General features: G+C 40.4%; 4 protein-coding genes across 4 annotated transcripts; all 4 read left to right on the top strand.

The window, feature by feature from the left end:
• Nucleotides 1–232: 232 nt before the first annotated feature.
• On the top strand, nucleotides 233–1831 carry LOC112572425 (caveolin-3-like). The gene is made up of 2 exons (XM_025252099.1): nucleotides 233–387; nucleotides 1098–1831. Exons 1-2 carry the CDS (start codon nucleotides 331–333, stop codon nucleotides 1428–1430), a joined length of 390 nt encoding a protein of 129 aa, XP_025107884.1. The 5' UTR covers nucleotides 233–330; the 3' UTR covers nucleotides 1431–1831.
• Nucleotides 1832–4532: 2701 nt separating this feature from the next.
• On the top strand, nucleotides 4533–6677 carry LOC112572424 (caveolin-3-like). The gene is made up of 2 exons (XM_025252098.1): nucleotides 4533–4823; nucleotides 5827–6677. Exons 1-2 carry the CDS (start codon nucleotides 4767–4769, stop codon nucleotides 6157–6159), a joined length of 390 nt encoding a protein of 129 aa, XP_025107883.1. The 5' UTR covers nucleotides 4533–4766; the 3' UTR covers nucleotides 6160–6677.
• Nucleotides 6678–8879: 2202 nt separating this feature from the next.
• Nucleotides 8880–11624, top strand: LOC112572423 (caveolin-3-like). Its single transcript, XM_025252096.1, has 2 exons — nucleotides 8880–9127; nucleotides 10657–11624. The coding sequence occupies exons 1-2, from the start codon at nucleotides 9074–9076 to the stop codon at nucleotides 10990–10992; spliced, it is 390 nt and encodes a 129-aa protein (XP_025107881.1). The 5' UTR covers nucleotides 8880–9073; the 3' UTR covers nucleotides 10993–11624.
• Nucleotides 11625–13225: 1601 nt separating this feature from the next.
• LOC112572073 (caveolin-3-like) lies at nucleotides 13226–15212 on the top strand. Its single transcript, XM_025251598.1, has 2 exons — nucleotides 13226–13360; nucleotides 14429–15212. The coding sequence occupies exons 1-2, from the start codon at nucleotides 13304–13306 to the stop codon at nucleotides 14759–14761; spliced, it is 390 nt and encodes a 129-aa protein (XP_025107383.1). The 5' UTR covers nucleotides 13226–13303; the 3' UTR covers nucleotides 14762–15212.
• The last annotated feature ends 1104 nt before the right edge of the window (nucleotides 15213–16316 follow it).

Genomic DNA, 16316 nt, shown 5'->3' with positions numbered 1-16316 from the left:
TTTTTGCGGTTTACATTAAAGAATACGATCTCAATACAAGAAGGAAAATAAGTCAAGAATAAGAAGAGTGTATGAAGGTTAAGGAGACGAAGAGAAGAGAACTGTCGGCGCGAGACGATGTGTTGACGTCTCCTAGTCACTCGCCTTGGTCTCCACCATAAACTCATCTTCTTTACCTGTGAGTCTCGTCGCCAGTGGATACAGACACAACATGTCCGGTGTGGAGGAGCTAATAAATAGACCTTTGCACACCTCTTCTCAGCCGTCTGCCACCTCTTGGAGTGCTGAGGGTTCCTGTCAGTTTGGGAAACATCTTCACCTCACGCAAACATGGGAGAAGTGAATTTGGTCAACCGAGATGAGAACAACGTCAACGACCATATTAAGGTAACAGAAAAGTATTTTTTATTTATTGGAGATTTTAATAGTATGCTTGCTATGAAATATATTAATGGGTGTTCTAGTGTTTCTTCCTTTCTGTTACTTTGGTAGAGACTGAAAAATGTTTTTTGTAATTTGTGTTATTTCTTTTCTTTCTCCTGTTATTTTTATAATGTTTATTTTAAACAATATTGTTTTTAAAAGCCACAGAAATACAAACTTAGAGGTAAAAAAAATACTTTATAATAATTATGAATATAAACAGTCTACCACACTTTTTTATTTTTCCTGCATTATGCATCCATGTCTTTTCGAGGTAATTCATTGTCAAACGTCCTGTTCACAAGAAGTTCTAGCAATGCCATATACCAGGTCCTGTTCAGAAGCCAGTGTATTTTTTTTTTTTGTTTTTTTTTTGGCAGCGTTGTACAAAAAAAACTCAAGCAAAGCCTTTTAAAAAATAATCCTTCAAACAAAGAATTTCAATACTGTTCACAATGTAGTACAGGGAAAAAAATATTTAGAACTTATTTATGTATTCCGTGTGATAGCTTCCAACCTAGGACTTAGAAATAAATCTTTAAGTGAAGCGGGATTTGTAAGGACATGGTGTTACACAAGAAATTAGCTTCCAACTAACATCTTAATCTTGTAGAAAACAATATTTAAATAACTAGTGTCAGTAACAAAGCATAACAATGGATATCATCCACCAGGTGTGTTTCGAAGACGTCCTGGCTGAGCCCGATGGAAGTCACTCCATCGACTGCGTGTGGAAGCTGTCCTACTGCTGCTTCAACTGCAGCAAGGGATGCTGCTACAACCTCCTGGCCATCTTCTGCGGCATACCCAGCGCCCTCTGCTGGGGCTTCGAGTTCGCCATCATCGCCTTCTACCACATCTGGTACATGACCCCGTGTCTGCGGGCCTACATGATCAACTGCGGCATGATGCAGAAGTACTTCGAAACCTGTCTGAGGTGCTGTATAGGTCCTGTCTGCGAGACCTGCGGCCTCTTCTTCAGCCGCATCACCGTCAAGAACGGGTAGACAGCAGAAAATAGTGCGGCGCCACCCCCGTCTACCCGTGAACACTGACAGAGAGGAGATGGGGACGACACACACGTGACTTCCAATTCTCCAAGATGAGAACATAGAAAAACTCTATCAAAATCCAGAAGAACTTTCTTTAATGCTTCGCAAACTTTTCTTTCGATTTCGTAGATATAGATATACATATATCTAAAGCCGCGACAGCAAATGCAATACCATCATGCATCTGTGCAGTAATTACTCTAAAAGGCAAAGTCAACAATGTGTAATGTATGAGCATCTAAAAACAACAATCAGATGATATTATCGCTTGCAGCATTACTGAAAAGTACTCATTCTTTATTCCTCACCAACTTTCTTTACTTTTCTCTGTGAAATACAAACTAAATGTGCCTGACCAGTAGTAAGTCTTCCATGTAAACCTCCTGTACAGTTGTTGGCAACTATTGTCACGTGATCTCTTTAGAAAAGAATGTTGAGTAAAGTGTGTAAATCTTCCTAAAGTTGTGTTGTATATACGTATGGAGGAATAAATGTTTGTGTAAATGTGTGTATATATATATATGTATACATGTGTGTGCGCGTGTAAATATATATATACATGTGTGTGTACTCGCACGCTCGCAGGAAGATAAGTGATATCCGAAGATATAAACTTATAACAAATGTGAGAAATGCTACTGAGTACACATGAACTGCATTGTCAAATATTAACACTTAAAAGTTGAAGAAGAAATAAATATTTTAGCCGTGCAATCCTCCCAGGTCTCAAGTTCCCCAGGCTCATAGTTTGGAGAAAGACATGACCGCGACAGTGTCTGTCAGTCTGTCCTCGTGATACATTTACAGATGCTCTGAAAAGCTGAGTTTTTTAATAAAAAAGCTATGATGATCCTTTAGACTACGCGCCGAAAAAAAATGATCAAAGCAGGGTAGACATTAGCAGGAGGATGAACTAAAAGAATAAAATAAAAATAAACGATGAATTGTTCGAGAGTGTTATTTATCATCTCGAAAGACCGCTCTTAACACGAAAAACATAAACAACTTTTTGTCCATGTTTCAAAAAGTTTTGACTTGATTTGTTCAAAGGTCTGCCCCTATTTCTAGTGTTAAGAAGGACCTTTAGGATACCACTAGACCAACACCGAACACACGCGCCCTTACAGACATGCAGCAGCCGGATCTCATTCAGGTCCTTTTGTTCGTCCTTTCCACCTCCACACACACGCAGACACATGAAGTCAATAAAACTTACTGTCCCCGTCTCTAAAATCACGACTTGAAGCATTTCTGTCACTGAGACACTCGTCGTGCTGCGAGACTGCGGCAAAGTGTCAACACTGTTGTGGAGGACATCACGAGCACTTACAACGGAAATGTTTGTGTCAAAGGTCAGCCTAGATCCCCGTTAGACAGGCAATGATCAGTAGGTTTGGATGGCAGGACGGGTGGAAAATAACACCTGTTCTGTGTCCTGCTTTAAGCTCAACTGTCAACTGAAGAAAAAGAACAGTTTGATGATGACGGGGAAAATGTCGACTACGAGGACAGAGACAACAAGACGATTCTTTCTTTCTCTATCGTTTTTCTTTTTCTCTACTTCGTTATCCGCTTTAAGATATGCTGTCAATAAACTTCAACAAATACAATGTACGTATGTAGAAACTTTTGGATCCATTAAAAAAACTTCAGTAATGACATATTTCTTAAAGTACATCGTTTCAGAGTAAACAACTTATAAAGTATTATTTTTATTTTGAGCGAATTGAGTAAATTAAATTATGCTTGAATCGACACATAAAGAACTTTTGAAATTCTGACATACTAAGGTTATTAAAGGTCAGAAGGTCGTGTACAAACCAGATCCAACCTGAATAGAGCCACTCTGGTAGCGCATGGCACCTACCCTGGTAACACCCAAACACGGTCAAACAGTGGGGCAATGTGGCAATATCCTGGCGTGCCATCAGCTTTTCTTGCCTCAGCCAGTATAGACTGAGGCAGTCTATTTCTAACCCTGACGTCTGGAAAACAGGACAAAATACCACTCTTTCACTTTCCTTCTTTCTTCACTGCCGCTTTCTTTTTTTTTTCTGTTCTTTTTTTTCCCCTGGTACTCCCGTACTTTTCATCGAATCTCTTGCTTTTAAATATTCCTTCAGTAACGTGGTCTATAATATTGAATGCCTCCAGACCTCCCTGCATACTGATGTATGCCTCGAGACCTCAATCAGGTGTCGGGCACCCTCCCATTGAGAAGATGGCAGTGCAGAGTGAACACAGGGGATGGGATGTGGAGCTGTGTCGCTAATGAGCTGCCTTTAATGAATCAAGAGATAGTGACATCTTTTGTTGTTGTTTTTTTTTTTTTGCATTGATTAAAACAAAACCTGAAGGTGTATGTCCTTAATTTGTGTCAAAACCATTTTAAAGTCAGGTGTGCATTGATATCACACAAGCGAGTCAGGGAAGCATATGACTGGTTAGATGACTGCCCTCCACACTCCCACAACCCTGATGTTTGAAGTTGGTACCTCCCTCCACTTATGGTTGAGGAAGGTAAGTCGGGGAGAGGTGATGGACATCGTCTTCACAAGGAAGCTGACTCCGAGAAAAGTGAGGTTTCTGACCTCTCACTTCTGAACAACTGATAGTCTCTGGAAATACCTTTATTTATCAAATAAATACCTTTTTTGCCAAGAAAGGGTGTTAATGTTTGCTGTACACTGGCAATAAAAATAAAATGTGTGGAGCACTTGCCACCTGCACCTGTGTGTAGCGAGGTAGACAGTCCTTCACAAAGGTCTGAGTTGTCAGTGTGGGAGCATTGAGAAGCATCTGATCAAAGCTCGGGTGTAGTGGAGTGGAAATTTGACCTCACGCTCATGAATACAGCCCTGGGTTAGACCTCTCAGGATATGTTTACAGGACAGTTCATGGTGGCCAAGTGCTCGACACTCAAAGCCATTACTCTGCTTAAAAAATTCGGTGGGTGGGTTAAACACGTTAAACACTGGGTACGGTGGATAGGGGTAGAGGGAGAGGACTAAATAGAAAAATAAACAAGTGAGACTGTGAAGAGGAGGGAACCGAGGGCAGGTCGTAGGACCGGCTGGTGGCTCGTAAATTGGATTGGACCCTTGGATTGAATGTGTGTGGTACTCTTCGTGCTCGTACTGATCTCCAGTCTTGTCTCCATGGAATACAAACAGTCCCACCTATCAACACTTATAAAAAGAACTCCACTCAAGAGTCCACATTCCCATTTGTGTTTCCTGAACTACAGAGGTCATCGAAGGGAGCGCTAAGCGATCTCTGCAAATCGTCAACATGGGAGAAGTCAATCTGGTCAACCGTGATGAGAACGACATCAACAATCATGTTAAGGTGACTAAAACATCCATTTTCTTGTATAGAACATAACTAAGGAAAGAAAAGGAGGTTTTAAGATATCGGGGTCTTGGTCTTGTCAGCAATGTCGCCGCGATTGTTATTCGGAAACCATCGGTTCTCAAGCGTGACAACTGTATCACGGTTGAGGTAGCTTCTTATCACCGTCGGATCTTCCTCGGTAATCTGTAATCAACACAGCCCTTTTGACTGATTGCTTTTACAGAGGCGGTGTCCCATCTGCTTTCAAAGAAATTTGACTAATTTGATCTTTGGTGTGTTTTTACCTGGTGTCAGTCTAGGTTGTAGTCGTTGTTAAAAAGGCGCAACAACTTTAAGGAGCAACGACTGTGGCAGGTAACAGACGGATCACTAGCCCACGACTATCCATCTTTTACACCACTTCCATCCATAATGCTTGGACCACTTCAGCTCATGAGTTTTTGCTGACTTGATTCACTTAGTTTTCCGTTCATAGCTACCTTAATGCACATTTTTTGTTACCATCGAACCCCAAAGCTAAAGTTTTGGTTTTTGGTTAATTTACAAATTAAAACTAAAATAGATATCTTTTAATAAAACCTTTAAATTAAGTTTTGGAAATATAATCAGAGGCTGTATTTGCTAATGACTTCTTGAAATCGACAAATAATGAAATAGTAGTTTCTCTTCAGTCAACGAAAGTTAACAAGAAGTGTTTTTTAGTTGTGTGTCGCCTGTTTATAGAACAAAAACTATGGGAATGGTTACCTCTTTGAGTGTACTACATACTTCAACAATACTTCTATTGAATTGAGTGTCCTGCTAACAGGATACAAACTATGGGAATGGTTACCGCTTTGAATGTATTATATACTTCAACAATACTTCTTCTGAAGTAAATCTTGCAGCCTTAATGATGTTCAAGTATTAAAGAATATTAAATAATATTATTCACTGCTATTAACTCATTTATATATAAAAGAATTAATTTACTAGGTTGTTCCTCTTTCTGTTTCAGGTTTGTTTCGAAGATGTCCTGGCTGAGCCCGAGGGAAGTCACTCCATCGACTGCGTGTGGAAGCTGTCCTACTGCTGCTTCAACTGCAGCAAGGGATGCTGCTACAACCTCCTGGCCATCTTGTGCGGCATTCCCAGCGCCCTCTGCTGGGGCTTCGAGTTCGCCATCATCGCCTTCTACCACATCTGGTACCTGACCCCGTGTCTGCGGGCCTACATGATCAACTGCGGCATGATGCAGAAGTACTTCGGCACCTGCTTGCAGTGCTGCATCGGTCCCATCTGCGAGACCTGCGGCCTCTTCTTCAGTCAGATCACCGTCAAGAACGTGTGACCAGGGGACTGAGAGATGAACAACATCCCCCAACCACGTGCTAGTGTCCCACCCCAGACCCCTGACCCACCACTCACGATGCGGGGCTTTTATACCAACATCATCTGTCGTCAGTGGCAATGAAACTGTCTTTCTTCATTGCGGATTCGTTAAGACACGAACGGACTGTAGTCAGAGAAATGGGGGAAAATAAGTTCTACTAATATAAATCGATGATAACTGTTCTGTTTGAATATCTTGTAGAATCTCACCTGCCCGGTGAAAAGCTAGTAAAGACATGCTTTACCCTTTAGGCACACCATGGGTGCGAAATTCATTCAACATTTCTAGTGTTGCTATGTCAGTATTATTTAAAGATCTCGTCCAATACGTTTACTTTTTTAAATGCAGGCAACGCCAAAAGTTTATTTTTTTCGCCTTTACTAGTTTATATATCTCTCTGAAATGTGATTTTTGAGCATGGAAACACCTCATCATGTGAATAATCACGGGAATAAATTTTATTTTTCCTGAATAACCTTGATCAGAGTGTGTGCGGGTTCATGCGTGCTCAATTTTTTTTTCTATCTGTGCGTGCTTGCATATATGTGTATATATGTGTATGTGTGTGTGTTTGAGGGATCTATATTGGTCGATGCACTGGTGGATATACTTCTATATGGTTGGGTACGCATTATATATTTCCAATAAGAGGTCAGGATGTTAATAGACGGACCCGACATCGTCACACTGTCCTACATTTTGTATACTACTGTCCACTCGTGTACCAGTCAGCATCTAGGAACAGTGTCAACACAAGCAGCCGGACAGGTCTCAGGTGTGAAAAACACTTTCAGTCATACCAGTACACATATAACCTTCTAGATTGTATTTATTGTACAGCCACATCACTCACAAACAAACACCACACTCACTAACATCATACAAACATCTCACTAACAGACAATCACGTGCTGCCATCCACAAGTCACCTAACACAGTAGAACTGAAGATTCAGGGGGCAAAATCTAAACTTCAAAAAGAAGAATACTGTGGCGCAAACTCAAAAAAAAAAAAAAAAAAAAAAAAAAAAAACAACAAAAAACGTAAAAGAAAAGAAAACAAACAAACAAACAAAACTTTCAGAAGGAATATATTGCAACATATTACCATATTTAGCTCGTACCCGTTCTCGGGTACTTTTAAAACCCTGTCACGGGGTGTCCCGCACTCGCAACATACAAACAACTCATTCACAGCAGACAGCGGGGATCAGGTGAACTTTCCCACATGTTGGCAAAGCTGTCAGGTTGTCACAACACAGCTTTGTGGCGATGACTTACACCACCTCTTGATCGAGTTTGTGTTGTCAACCGTGAAGTGCACCGGGCCGTCGCTGGTGGAAATGCGTCTCCAGGAGGGCGGTGACCTCTGACCCCTGCGTGCGGGCGAGTTGTCACGGAGCCGCTGACCTCACGTGGTTAGCACGTCACCAACACAGTAAAGGTTGGCGGTCTTGGGTTCAGACCTCGTTTCGGGCTGTTTCTTTTTTTTTTTTCTGCATGTGGCCTCTGTTGACAGGACTGACTACTTTGCCGTGATAGTTGTTTACTCGGCGTAGAACAAAAAATTATCTTCCCTTCGCTTCCTCGCTTGATCATCTCGCCCTACCCTTGGAACGAATATGCACACCTGTTTAATATCATACATCAGGTAACCACGCCATGTAAAGTTGTGTGTCTATAAACAATGTCATTCTGTTCGAGTGAAGAAAGAGACAGCACGGTAAACAGCGGCCAATGCACATGTGTTATTATACAAAATATTTAACATCTTTATACATTCTTTTCATTTCATTTTGTGTTTGCCGACTGTAGGATCAAGACATCGCTTTACATAAGACATCAACACAAACTATAAAAAGGCGAGGAGACTACGAAAGGCAAGATGTGAAGGGAGGAGGGAAGAAGGAGAAATAGTTGCACAGTCCTGTCGCCTTCAAAGGTTTGAATCATATTTAGTCACAATCTGTCAGATGAGACAACAACGATATACAACTATATGAGTTGTACATAGAACATTCAGAAAATATACAAGAGAAAACATTTTACTAAGTATTAATCATATTAAAACATACAAAAATCTACATAGAATTTGGTATCATTTGGGACTAACCCTTCTGTTGATTGTCTTCGCTTCATTTTTTCTCATACTTTTTTTTTAAACATTACAAACTCGCTGTTGTCTTAAATAAACAATTGACTTGTCACACACCAGGGCTCGTCCATGTCTTTCAATGTCTACGTGTTGTACTCTTATTAGGAAATAAATACAGAATCTGAAATACCTGAAATACATGCAAACTCTGAAATATTTGCGAATTTATCCGATTCTTATAATGTCCATGATGCATCAGAAAAGAAAAATAGTGTTTTGTCTAAACACCGGGTGTATCTAAGGGTTACATGTAAAACAATGGAGACACAGAGACCGTCGTCTGTAGATACATGTTGACATGTTGACATGCTAAACAATGATGATCAGAGGGTGGAGCCTGTGCAATGACAGGTCAAAGACTCTGAATGAACATTTTGGCGAAGCTTTGTCTAGTCAAGAGGTGCATGGGTTATCTTAGCATAAAATCATCTCTTGTGTTTCTAGTTTGTTTTGTCCCTGACACAGGTGTTGTCTGGTTGTCAAGGTGCACAGGTGGGGTTTATATTGGATTCTTCTTGTGGACACCTACATTTTCTTGATATTTCTCCTGGGGTGCGAACCTGGCTGTTTTCTGGAAGATTTCATTGGGATTCTGTAGAGACAATCGTCGGTCATCCAAGTGTTTAACCCGGGTAGCTCTCTGAGTTTTCCAGATTTTCTTGTCTTCCTCAGCCAGCGTTCGTAGTCCAACACAACACTTGTCTTCAGAAACACAAAGATGACGGTTAATCTGGTTAACCGAGATGAAAACTGCATCAACGAACACGTGAGGGTAAGAATATGCTTCACAGTGTTTCAAATGTCATCAAACTTTTTTTTAACATGGACACTGTTTCATCTGCCAGTCACGAAGAAGACGAACTAACGAACATACCTGCAAATAGACAAGTCGGGACATGCTGTCTTCCACCTTTTATTTCAGATGAAGACGAAATATGAGAGAAAATTCACTTTGTCAAATGTTTGTCATTCTGGGGTAGAAGCACGAAGCTTGTGACTGTTGACAAACTTCTCTCTCACTGAGCGGACTTCTTGAGGATAACAAAGTTCACTTTACGAGTTTCACTTTCACTTTTTTCTAACCATCAAACAAATTAGTCTCAAGATTTTCTATAGACATATTTGAAGCACTTTGTTACAGTCTGTGAAATTCAACTTTTTCTGTTGTTTACTTCTCTCCATCATAATCTATTTTCACCAATGTGCAGCGAGGAGAGACAAACACTTGTGAACACAAATGAACAAAAGTCGTTTTCTTTAAAAAAAAATTGTTTTTACTTGTAATTTCGGTATTAGTTAACATTTTTTGTTTTTATTTTGTTATTTTGTTGTAAGCAAATATTGATTCAGTTTTGTTTTTCTTTTCACCACATTCTCTCGTTTCTCTTCATGCTACAGTTACCGCTGTCTTTTCTTTTCTTCTACCTGCAGCTGCTTGGGTAGATACCATCCTACATGTCAGGTAGCTGTAGGTTTCCGCTGCGACAACAACGACAAATATACTGACATAATTAATTGCATATTAAATAATTGTGACATGACTTTCAGCAGACTTTCTGTCTTTTAAGAGTTATAAGCGGAAACCTGTTTCTGCCTCCGTTTGACAGGCTGTTGGAAACAGGGAACTCAAATGTCCGGAGAAGATTAATTAATCAACAGGCAGTGAGAAGCAAAAAAAATAAATAAATAAATAAAAAAAAAATTAGTGAAAGGAAAGAAATAAGAAGAACGTTAAAAAAAAATAACAAAAAAACTCTTATAAACTCTTATAGCAAACATGTGTAAATACAGGTGTGTTCACGATAACAGAAATCCGTCTCTGGCAGGTAGCTTATCCTAATGCCAATATAATCACAGTGTACTACAAGATAGTGTATGAGTTAATTACTGGCATTTAAGTTACAGTTGTACACATATAAACTTTGTGTCTAAGTGTTTGAATAAGTGATTACACTTTGTTAGAGCAAGACAATGATCACTTGGTACGACCAGTGTCAACTCGTGACTGTTAAAATGAAGAGAGGGTGAGATTTCCCCTGAAGAACCCACAGAACCCCTGATTAGAAAATATTATTTCATGCACTGGTTTCATTAAGCTGTGAAAGTAGGGAAAGAGAGAGAGAGAGAGAGGAAAAAGAAAAGACAATAATGAAAGGTATTTCTAAAGTTCGGACAAATGAGCCACAGGGCTTACATTCTTCTTTATATCTTTGTCTACAATGCAAGAAAACGTGTATCACTCGTAGAGGACGAAGCGTGTTCTCAGTGGACATAATTTTAAATTTTTTGTTTTGTCTCCAGGTGTGTTACGAAGATGTCCTGGCTGAGCCCGAGGGAAGTCACTCCATCGACTGCGTGTGGAAGCTGTCCTACTGCTGCTTCAACTGCAGCAAGGGATGCTGCTACAACCTCCTGGCCATCTTCTGCGGCATACCCAGCGCCCTCTGCTGGGGCTTTGAGTTCGCCATCATCGCCTTCTACCACATCTGGTACCTGACCCCGTGTCTGCGGGCCTACATGATCAACTGCGGCATGATGCAGAAGTACTTCGAAGCCTGTCTGCGGTGCTGCATCGGTCCTGTCTGCGAGACCTGCGGCCTCTTCTTCAGTCAGATCACCGTCAAGAACGTCAGCTAGCAGCGTGTTGCTCCCACCTGCTCCCTCCACCATCCCTGCTACCCTCCCCTCACCCCGCTCACCTGCTGCAGGTGATGTATGAAGCCAGAGCAAAGATCATGTCTTTCTGTATTTACCTCGGGTATATGGTCCTTGGTGTGGATAGCTTGCTGTGGTAATGACATTAATCAGTGTGCCCTTATCTTTGTGTGCCCCTACCCTGCCACAACCCCTACCCTAGAGGACTAGCCAGTGTCCGTGCTCGGTTCTCGGGAAGTCACTAAACACAGTGATGTTACTACACTTTGGCATGGCGGACTCTGTGGCTAAAGCTAATAAGGTATATCCTGCATCAGAACATTCCAGAGTAAAAGGCAGTTTGCAAGAAACAATAGAAAAATCCAAAAATAATTATAAAATAGCAAGTTTTAATTGAAAAAGTCCAGCCCTGAGTTTAAAGTGAGAAGTTATAAAGTGTATGTGATCTCAATCCTTTTTAGAATAAAATAGGAATAACTCAGACGGAAGTAGAAATATTTAACTCCCTTGTTGAAAGTTAAAAATATGTTTTTATATTCAAAACTGTGTCCCTGTTAGACTTACAGATACTGTGCCATTTGTTGTGAAATCCTCCAAATAAATCATTCAAACTTCTTTTTGTTTTTCTTTATTTTGTGTTTTATTGTTTGATGTTTTCGCAGTGTTCCGGTTGTAAACTTAATAAAAGAAAGATTGATGAAGTAATTTTTTATTTACAGAAAAAGTCTTAAGCACACATTACCGGGTTCACGCTTGATACTAATGTACCAAACAACTGCCGTGGATTTGTACACGAACCCTTTCTTACAATATACTTACAATGTATTCTTAAAATATACAGGTTCGAATTTTATAAAAGAGACTAAAGTTTAATATGCCGTTGCAGTTCTGCATGACAAAAGTACAGAGAGACTATGTAGACAAACAGACCCTGTACTTCATGTAACAATCAGAAACTGTACTTAGAATTTTCAGAGATGTGTCCAACTGGGAGAGATTAGTTAACAAGACGGGGTGCATGCTGCCACCCCCAGCCCCTCCCCCAGTGAACCTAACCTCCCTGCTGGACTTATTTCTGAGAAACTGTAAGTACAGGGTCTGTGTACATACATCTGGCAGGTGACTACAACTGTATCATAGATGCAATGCTATCACATTCGGTTAGAACTATTTTGATCGCATTGTTACAGCCACCCCAGCCACCCGGATGTAATCTTTTAAAGCTTGATTAAAGAAAGGTTATCCATCAGGTGATAATCGTAACCGCGGTTAGTGATAAGACTCAGTGACATGTCAATCCGGAGGCGATTAGCACAAAAGTAATATTGGCTCCAACTGTCACTCGATCATTTTATCTGCCAGTCCCCTGTTGTGTGTGACCACCTTGGTCTGTCTGTCTGTCTGTGAGTGCGTTCGCGTGGTGTGTCATTGTGTTTCTATAAAGCATGAATATACACCACTACCTAAATTTCGCTACATTTTTCAACAAGACAAACATGACTGATAGACTGGCCTTCATCTCCATAAATTTTGCTAGATTTTTTTTGTAATCAGAAGATTTTTAAAGCTCGTTGTGTTGGCTTTCTTTTCTAAAAATTTGAAAAACATTTTTTCGTTATCGCAAAGAATCAATATACGACAATATACAATGCAATATACGACACAAATCAATTAAAGAAAATCCAATCGGCTTAAACGAAACCTATTTTATTGAAGGCGATAACAAAATTCGCTTAAGGAGGCAATATCAGTTTTTTGTCACTTTATCATTAGTCACAGTGGAATACCACTGCACACATTACAGATATAAATCCACTTTGTAGAACGTGTTCATAATACAAAAGATCACACATATAGACATGTTGGGGAAAAAAAGGTGAAAGTCGAACTATGACCTGCTCTTCACTATCCTTCCTTCCTCAAATCATTTTTAAAGGAGTCAAGTGGGCATCAGTCATGAAAAGTTCTCTGCGCAGCATGAGCAACAAACAGTTTATTGAGGACATCATCTGGACTTGAACAACGGTGTGATAACCACCAGATTACGTACGAGAACTTATCAGAATGTATATATATCCATAAAATTATATAGCATAGATCCGGTATGCACACACACACACAACCAACGTTTATTATACATAAACCCAACTAACCCGCAAATCAGCGGGAAAAGAGGAAAGTGCCTCTTTAATCTACTGGCGTTTAAATACCTTTGTTATCTGTGTTTGATCACACTGGACTCAAAATCTGTTCGGTACCCCAGGTCGGACCTGAACACCTGACGAAAGCAGCCATGTTTGACGTGGACCTGGTCAACAGGGATCCCAACAACCTTAACGACCACGTCAAGGTGAGTACAGGTGAAAGACGATAGAACAGGAGTCGGAGAGTCAGATCTCTTCATTCTCAAGCTGCTTCTCCTTGTTTTGCGTAGAAAAAATTCTTTGTATTGAATGTGATAGTGTAGCTTTATTATAACGACAACTAGGAAGTGACACTGATTCATTTATTGGTTAAACATTCCAGGCTTTTTACACAAAAGACAGAAAAGAGAAAAAGAAGCAGGGGGTGGTGGAAGAAAAGACAGAGAGGAATTAATAAAAGAATGAGAGAAAAAGGGAACGAATGAGAGAATTGAAAGACAGATAGATTAATAAAGAAATGCCGGACAAAGAACAGACGCACAGACTGACACAACAGAAAACCGGTGGCATAACAATATTGAAGAATGAATAAATAAATAGGTACAGAAAAGGAAACTTTGTATAGTGAGAGGACATTTTATTATTTTGAAAAGATTTTACAAAAAGAAAAGAAAAATTTTGCTAAGGAAAATGACGAGAGAGGTCATGAACCCAGACCGGCATTGTGCAGGCAGCTGATGAGCTTGAGACATGTTGACTCTTTCTGTCGGTGATGATATTTCAAGGCATATATCAACGAAAGACAATAAGACAGAAACAGAATAAGATTTAGAATAAAAATAAGGCCATAAAAAGAGAAGGAAAGAAATAAGCCACAGAAAGGAACAGAGGAACTAAACCAACAACAAAAAACATTTGTATAAAATACATCTGTATAAAATATGTGATAGAAAGAATGATGGAAACAAACAAAAAAAAAAAAAAAAGAGAGAGAGAGAGAGAGAGAGAGAGAGAGAGAGAGAGAGAGAGAGAAACGAGATGAGAAAGAGAAAAGAAAAACATGACAAACAAAAACAAACAAACAAAAAAAAAAAAAAAAAAAAAAAAGGGAGAGAGCGAGCAAACGAAGAAACAAAAGAAAACGGAAAATAACGAATATAAATCACACTCTGAGCTTTCATCTCTGATGTTCATTGCCGAAGGTAGTCTTTTTCTCGAAACTATTCTCTACGATGGACGCATTATCATCTGCCTTCGCGCATGTCTGGTGACAGGTCGCCTTTGAGGATGTCATCGCGGAGCCTGACGGCGCCCACAGCATCGACTGCGTGTGGAAAGTGGCGAGCTGCCTATTCACCTGCTCCAAAGGCTGCTGCTACAACACCCTGGCCATCATCTGTGGCATGCCCATGGCGCTGTGCTGGGGCTGTGAGTTCGGCTGCCTCACTTTCGGGCACATCTGGAGCATCTCGCCCTGCCTGCGGGTCTTCATGATCAACTGCGGCTGTATGCAGAAGTTCTACGGCACCGCCCTGCAGTGCTTCCTGGCCCCCTACTGCGAGGCCTGCTCCCTCTTCTTCAGCAACATCGTCGTGAAAAAAATATAAGACTGGCGGGAGAGCATACTTTATATATTTAAACTACTACATATGGTATCGCCAGACGATTGCCTCTTTACATACAGTACCTGTCAGCATTACCTGTGTGTAGTTCGCGATGTGTCTCAATTTGTCGCAGCCTCAGAGCCACACATACAATGAGTGTATTTAACGTGAGAAACAAACAATAATAACAAATTATACTTTCATCTGTAAAAAAATAAGTATACATTCTTTTGTAAAGAGATGATAGCTAATTATACTTTTTTTATGAATAAGCATATTTGCGGGTTTTGTTGCTAAGCAACATAGTTTTTGTAAAACGATTTCAGATTATGAATGTCAATCATTGTTCGTTGACTTATTAGAAGGCACAGTTTCTTATCCACAGAAATAAAAAAATAAATAAATAAATAAATAAATAAAAAGCAAAAACTGTCTGGGTTAATGTTTACCACCACCCTTCGTCTTCGCGCGTGTTTCTGTGTGTTGGTGTTGATGTTGGTGTTGTTACGTAACGAGTTAAGTAACGAGACTCAAAGATTTGGATGTTTTAACCACAACTTTAACTTCAGTTAAAGGTTTAACATGTATTTTTAAATGTGTCCTTATCACATTTGATTTATCCTGTGCAGTATCTCACATACCTGCTGTTGTAGTCTCCCTGCTTCCGTCACGTGACCCTTGCCCCCACGTCCATTGACCTTCCTGGTCTTATCTCCCTCCAGACTTTGATTGAACTGCTGACAGTCTGAGTGAACATGTCGAGGGAAAGGTTTGCAGTGACAGCTAACCTGGTGTTAGAGATTTACTGCTCAGTAATATCATGATTCACAACTCTTCGAAAATAGTTTCATTCTTAGTGTCTATAAACAGAAGTACTAGCAAGTGCAGATGACTGCACGTTGCGACTTCTCTTCATTCTTGACTGTGTGCGTTCTGAGTGCATACAAGTTTATTCCTGTTTAATGTGCACATTCTGAGACATTAGGACTTGTAGATGTGTCTGAGGTTTTTATCTTGTCTCTCCAAGACCTGCCCAACCCTCGCCATGGTGCAAGGGGAGTGAATGTTGCGGATACGGCTCAGTGCTCAGTCCCACGCACTCGCGCGCGCAAACACACAAACACCTTTTCTTTCTCAACCTCACACTAGCTACATTATTATTATTATTATTATAGACATCACAAGTCCTTTATGAAAGCTTGTTCAAGACATTGTGTTTCCAGCAAACATCTGTAAGGTCCAGAGCTCGCAGGTCGATTCCTTGCTTGTCACGGACGGCAAAGCGCGAGGTGCATGGCGCCTCAGGTATTATTTAGAGGAGATTACCTGTGTCGCCGGCCACCAGCTGCGAGGCTGAAGGTGTGCAGCTTACAATACCTTCGTGTGGGGTCAAGGTTGCCGTGCCTTGGTCACGTGACATCTGCAGAAATCATCATCCAGGTGAGCTCAAACTTCGAAGTAAAAACCAAGGAATGGGGCATCAAAGGATTGCATTAAACAGTTAAAATAGAGGGAGTAGTCACAGATGAATGATTCAATAAACTAAGTAATTCATTCA

The sequence above is a fragment of the Pomacea canaliculata genome, linkage group LG9, assembly GCF_003073045.1.
Source record: "Pomacea canaliculata isolate SZHN2017 linkage group LG9, ASM307304v1, whole genome shotgun sequence".
In the NCBI taxonomy this organism is placed as follows: Eukaryota; Metazoa; Mollusca; class Gastropoda; order Architaenioglossa; family Ampullariidae; genus Pomacea; species Pomacea canaliculata.
This window is presented reverse-complemented; position numbering and strand designations above follow the sequence as displayed.

What these genes read in the sequence shown, in the direction of transcription:
- LOC112572424 (XM_025252098.1), top strand. Translation starts at nt 4,767, where the DNA reads ATGGGAGAAGTCAATCTGGTCAACCGTGATGAGAACGACATCAACAAT. An exon ending in ACATCAACAATCATGTTAAG is followed by an intron (nt 4,824 to 5,826) that starts GTGACTAAAACA and finishes TTTCTGTTTCAG; the next exon opens with GTTTGTTTCGAAGATGTCCT.
- LOC112572073 (XM_025251598.1), top strand. Translation starts at nt 13,304, where the DNA reads ATGTTTGACGTGGACCTGGTCAACAGGGATCCCAACAACCTTAACGAC. An exon ending in ACCTTAACGACCACGTCAAG is followed by an intron (nt 13,361 to 14,428) that starts GTGAGTACAGGT and finishes GTCTGGTGACAG; the next exon opens with GTCGCCTTTGAGGATGTCAT.
- LOC112572425 (XM_025252099.1), top strand. Translation starts at nt 331, where the DNA reads ATGGGAGAAGTGAATTTGGTCAACCGAGATGAGAACAACGTCAACGAC. An exon ending in ACGTCAACGACCATATTAAG is followed by an intron (nt 388 to 1,097) that starts GTAACAGAAAAG and finishes ATCATCCACCAG; the next exon opens with GTGTGTTTCGAAGACGTCCT.
- LOC112572423 (XM_025252096.1), top strand. Translation starts at nt 9,074, where the DNA reads ATGACGGTTAATCTGGTTAACCGAGATGAAAACTGCATCAACGAACAC. An exon ending in GCATCAACGAACACGTGAGG is followed by an intron (nt 9,128 to 10,656) that starts GTAAGAATATGC and finishes TTTTGTCTCCAG; the next exon opens with GTGTGTTACGAAGATGTCCT.